Source organism: Canis lupus, chromosome 25 (genome assembly GCF_011100685.1).
Source record: "Canis lupus familiaris isolate Mischka breed German Shepherd chromosome 25, alternate assembly UU_Cfam_GSD_1.0, whole genome shotgun sequence".
NCBI classification, from domain to species: Eukaryota; Metazoa; Chordata; class Mammalia; order Carnivora; family Canidae; genus Canis; species Canis lupus.
In genome coordinates this window covers 33,976,350-33,980,539 of record NC_049246.1, presented here as the reverse complement: position 1 = coordinate 33,980,539, position 4,190 = coordinate 33,976,350, and the positions used below count along the sequence as shown (strand labels likewise).

At 53.8% G+C, this 4,190-nt stretch overlaps 1 protein-coding gene across 1 annotated transcript; it reads right to left on the bottom strand.

Moving 5' to 3' along the window:
* Nucleotides 1-274: 274 nt before the first annotated feature.
* On the bottom strand, nucleotides 275-3,032 carry NKX3-1 (NK3 homeobox 1). Its single transcript, XM_038573074.1, has 2 exons — nucleotides 2,730-3,032; nucleotides 275-1,545 (listed from the first exon to the last, which is right to left on the bottom strand). The coding sequence occupies exons 1-2, from the start codon at nucleotides 3,004-3,006 to the stop codon at nucleotides 1,127-1,129; spliced, it is 696 nt and encodes a 231-aa protein (XP_038429002.1). The 5' UTR covers nucleotides 3,007-3,032; the 3' UTR covers nucleotides 275-1,126.
* Nucleotides 3,033-4,190: the final 1,158 nt, after the last annotated feature.

The window sequence follows — 4,190 nt, the reverse complement described above, 5'->3', positions numbered from 1 at the left end:
TTCCCTTTTTAACCCCAAGAGAGATAAAGCTTTGGGGGAAAAAAAAAAAAGACCAGATCGCAGGCTAAATAAGGAAGGTGTATGTGAGGTGTGCAGCCAGCCTAAATGTCTGGGCTGAAAAGAAGCCCATCAGTGGGTGACTGTTGCAGAAAATGAACGAAAAATAAAAGGAGGGAAAGGCAGGAGCTTACAGGAAAGAAGTATGTGACCTGTCATGGTGTAGTATGAATTACAGCCTGAAAACTCCAGGAAACTACTCATTCCAATTCTCAGGTCTAGGGCAAAAAAGGTCCAGAGGAGGTGTTTTTACCTTTATTAACAAAAAAATGTAATTACCCTCCCACCCCACACACACACACAAAACAAGCCAACAAGCCGCAGTGCAGAGACTTCTCTTCAGGCCGTTGTTTCAGACATGTGGAGAGTCTTCTGGCCCACCCCTTGCAGTACATTTCTGTTTATACAGCTTGTCCTAAAACCAGAGTGAATGCTTCTTGTTCTACTCGGGCCACCCTGTAAATACTTAGGTTGGCGTGTTATTTAAAAAGGAATAAGAAGAAGCTTATATTTTCATCTCCTCCTCCCCATCTCTGTATCCCATGCCAGTCTGTGCTGAGCATGGCAGGTGTCTCCCTCTCTCTTACAGGGACAGAGAGGAACCTTGATCGTAATCCAAGGCCAACAAGAGGTTTTTGAACTTAAGTGTAATTCAGGAGGTGACACCCTTGTCTCGGATGTACCTTTTTCCCTTCAGGTTTGCACTTTCAGGGCTGATGCTCGGTTATACAAGAAGATGGGGTTGAAACCCCAATCAGAAGCAGACAGCTCATGTAAAATCATAAGAAGTGCTAGAAACAGCACTTGATTTCAAGGAGGTCCCTAAGAGCAAAAAACATCCCACATTTGTGTGTTGGGAGAACCATTTGGATATTATTCGCAGTCCCCCATCTTTCATTGGCCCATCACTGAGGGCTCTGGGATGCCCATGCAAACCTCCAACCACCTCAGGACACACACCTCTTGTAGACCTCTTCAGTCCTCCCTGAGCTTGGCCCCTTTTGCCTTCGAGAGACGCAACCTGGGGAAGGCTGTGTTTGATCACTCATGATTGTCATCTGAGCCAGCATTACCAGAAAGCTGGGTTCCAGCCTCCCAAGCAGTACAGGTAGGGGTAGTAAGGGTAGCTGTTATGCATGGAGATGAGGGAGGCCTGGGGTAAGCCCTCCTCTTTCAGAGCAGGCAGGGAGGAGTGCTTCTCCAGGTCTCCCAGGTCCGAGGTGAGCTGCTTTCGCTTGGTCTTATAGCGTCTGTTCTGGAACCATATTTTCACTTGGGTCTCCGTAAGCTTGAGGTTCTTGGCCAGGTGAGCCCTTTCAGGGGCTGACAGGTACTTCTGGTGGCTGAACTTCCTCTCTAATTCAATGACCTGAGTGTGCGAGAAGGCAGCACGGGAGCGCTTCTGCGGCTGCTTCGAGGTTTGCGGAAGGCTTGGTAAGGAGCCTGCACTGTTTTCACAGTCCAACAGATAAGTCTCAAAGTGTCTATCTGGAAAGGAGAAGGGAGAAGGAGGGATGGGAAGGAAAAGGTTACATGTTAGAGGGAAGAGAACAGAATTCAATCCACCCTTATCTCTTTGGTGAGTGAACAAACAGCCCACTGTCATCTTGGATACATTTCACTTTTTTCACATGACTAAGGAACTCTCCTGAGTGGGGAGTGAGTGAATATGTATATTATGTATTATTTTCTAACAGTCATCAAGAACCCAAAGTTAGAAGCGGCTAGTGGTAGATAGAGCTTCCTGCCATGCCGTCCAGGAGAACTGAACAGGGTCCTGGATGTGTGCATTGATTGCGAAGCGATGGAAGAAGCAAGCAAGGCAGGGAAGACACGAGTCAGACAGCTGGGAATGCAAGACACAAAGGCATCATCAGTGTTGACTTTTGGAGGGAGAGGGTTTGTGCTACAGGAGTTTGTGCTATAGGACGGGTGGTGGGGGCTGTGGGCAAGTTCATTTTCTGGCTTTGGCCCCCCTTTTTCTAAACAGGCCGCTATGATGCCTCATCCAAAGTGACAGGCAAGGAAATAAGTCTGCTCTAAATGTTCTAACGGGACGCCTGGGTGGCTCAGCGGTTGAGCATCTGCCTTCGGCCTGAGGTCGGGATCCCGGGGTCCTGGGATCGAGTCCCCGCATCGGGCTCCCTGCATGGAGTCTGCTTCCCTCTCTGCCTAGGTCTCTGCCTGTCTCTCTTTCTCTCCCTTTCTAGATCTCTCATGAATAAATAAATACATTCTTTAAAAAACAACAACAAAATAAGTGTTCTAACGGTGTCCTATTTCCCAAAGGCCGGAGGGACCTTGCAAATTTAGTTCTTCACTGCCGGTGGAATTGGGAGGCAAAGGGGGTCTCGGCTGGTCAAAGCCCCATCGGTTACTTGTAGGGTGCACTTGGAGCTGCCGAGAGGGAGCGCAGGGCGGGCGCGCGTCGAGGGTCGCAGGGCGGCCGGGCGCGGGCGGCGGCGTCTCCAGCTGGTTCGCGGGGGCTGGGGACGGAGCAGAGGGCACAAGTCCCGCGCCGCGCTGCTGGCGGAGGACGGGGAGGTGGCGGCCGGCGGCCGCGGGGCCCGCATCCCTGCAGCCCGAGCTCCGCGAGGCCTGCGTCCGGCCCCCCGCCCGGCCCCGCCCCGCCCCGCGGGCCGCCCCGGGCCGCCCCAGCCCCGCCGGCTCACCTGGCTCGCCCTCCGCGGGCGCGTCGGCCTCCTGCGGGGCGCGGGGCCGGCCGCTCCACTCGTCCCCGGGCGCGCCGGCGCCACCTCCCCCGTGCCCGGGCTCCGGCTGCGCCTCTCGCCGCGGGTCCGGCGGGCGCGGGGGCTGCGGGCTGCTCGCGTGGTCCCCGCGCCGCTCCGCGCCGTCGCGCAGGATGTCCTGGATGAGGAAGGAGGTGAGCGGCTTGGGCTGGGGCGCCGCCCCCGCCGCCCTGGGCCGCGGCTCGGGAGCCCTGAGCATCCCCGCGGCGCGGCGTCTGCGGCGTCTGCGGCGTCGGCGGCGGCCGCACCACTTTCACTTTCCGCCGCCCGCGCGCACTTATAGCCCCGGGGGAAGCGCGCCGCGCCGCCTCCCGATTGGCCGCCGGGCCCCGAGCGCGCCGCTGATTGGCCGCCGCGCGCTCCAGGTGAGGGGGGCGGGAGGGCGAGTACCCCCCGCGGTCTCCCTCACCTCTTCCCCAGACGATTCCTCCCCAAATTCCTGCTCCGACCCGCAACGGAAGTTTAGACCCTCGGGGGAAGGATGATGCAGGAGAGAGATGTTCCATTTAGATCGTTCAAGCGCCTTTGCTGACAAAGGCTGGGAAATCACTCCCGATTCCAGTTTACAGATGCGAATTCTGGGGGCCCCGTGGCAAGGAAAATCTGATAGCACACCCCGGTCTACTAAAGCAAGCTGGCTTGCTTGCTTTCTTTAAAAAAAAAAAAAAAAAAAAAAAAAAAAAGATTGTATTTATGTATATTCATGAGAGACACAGAGAGAGAGAGGCAGAGACACAGGCAGAGGGAGAAGCAGGCTCCATGCAGGGAACCCGACGCGGGACTCGATCCCAGGACCCGGGGATCTGGACCTGAGCCAAAGGCAGACGCTCAACCACTAAAGCCACCCAGGTGGCCCCTACTAAGGCGTTTAAGGACACAAGACAACCAAGTGCTGCTCCTAATCCCGGGCTAGATTCTGTGCTGGAGGTCATGGAAGCCACTGATAAAAGTGGAATAAGAAGGATGGATTAAAGTTTTGAATCAGTGTTAAATTTACTCAAGTTAGCAGTACTGTGATTATATAAGACAATGTTCTTAGGAAATACACATTCAAGTACTTAGGGGCAGAGGCTCACGATGGATGAACCTTACCCCTCACATGATTCCAAAACAATGATACAGATTGAGAGATAGATCCCATATGATAAAATGAACAGGTTAAATATTAACAGTTGGTGAATCTGGTATGCTGGTGTTCTTTTGAACTATTTTTATATATGCAGCTTTTCTGTACCTGGTCTAAGGCGACTTGCATTCCACTGGAAACTTCAAAAGGGTGTCATGTTGTGTGTCTGGGGAGGAGAGAGAGGGTGTTTGTTATTGTGGCTAAAACAACCGCCAAAAAGAACCGCCCTTTACATTGGGAAGGCCTTTGACAAAAGT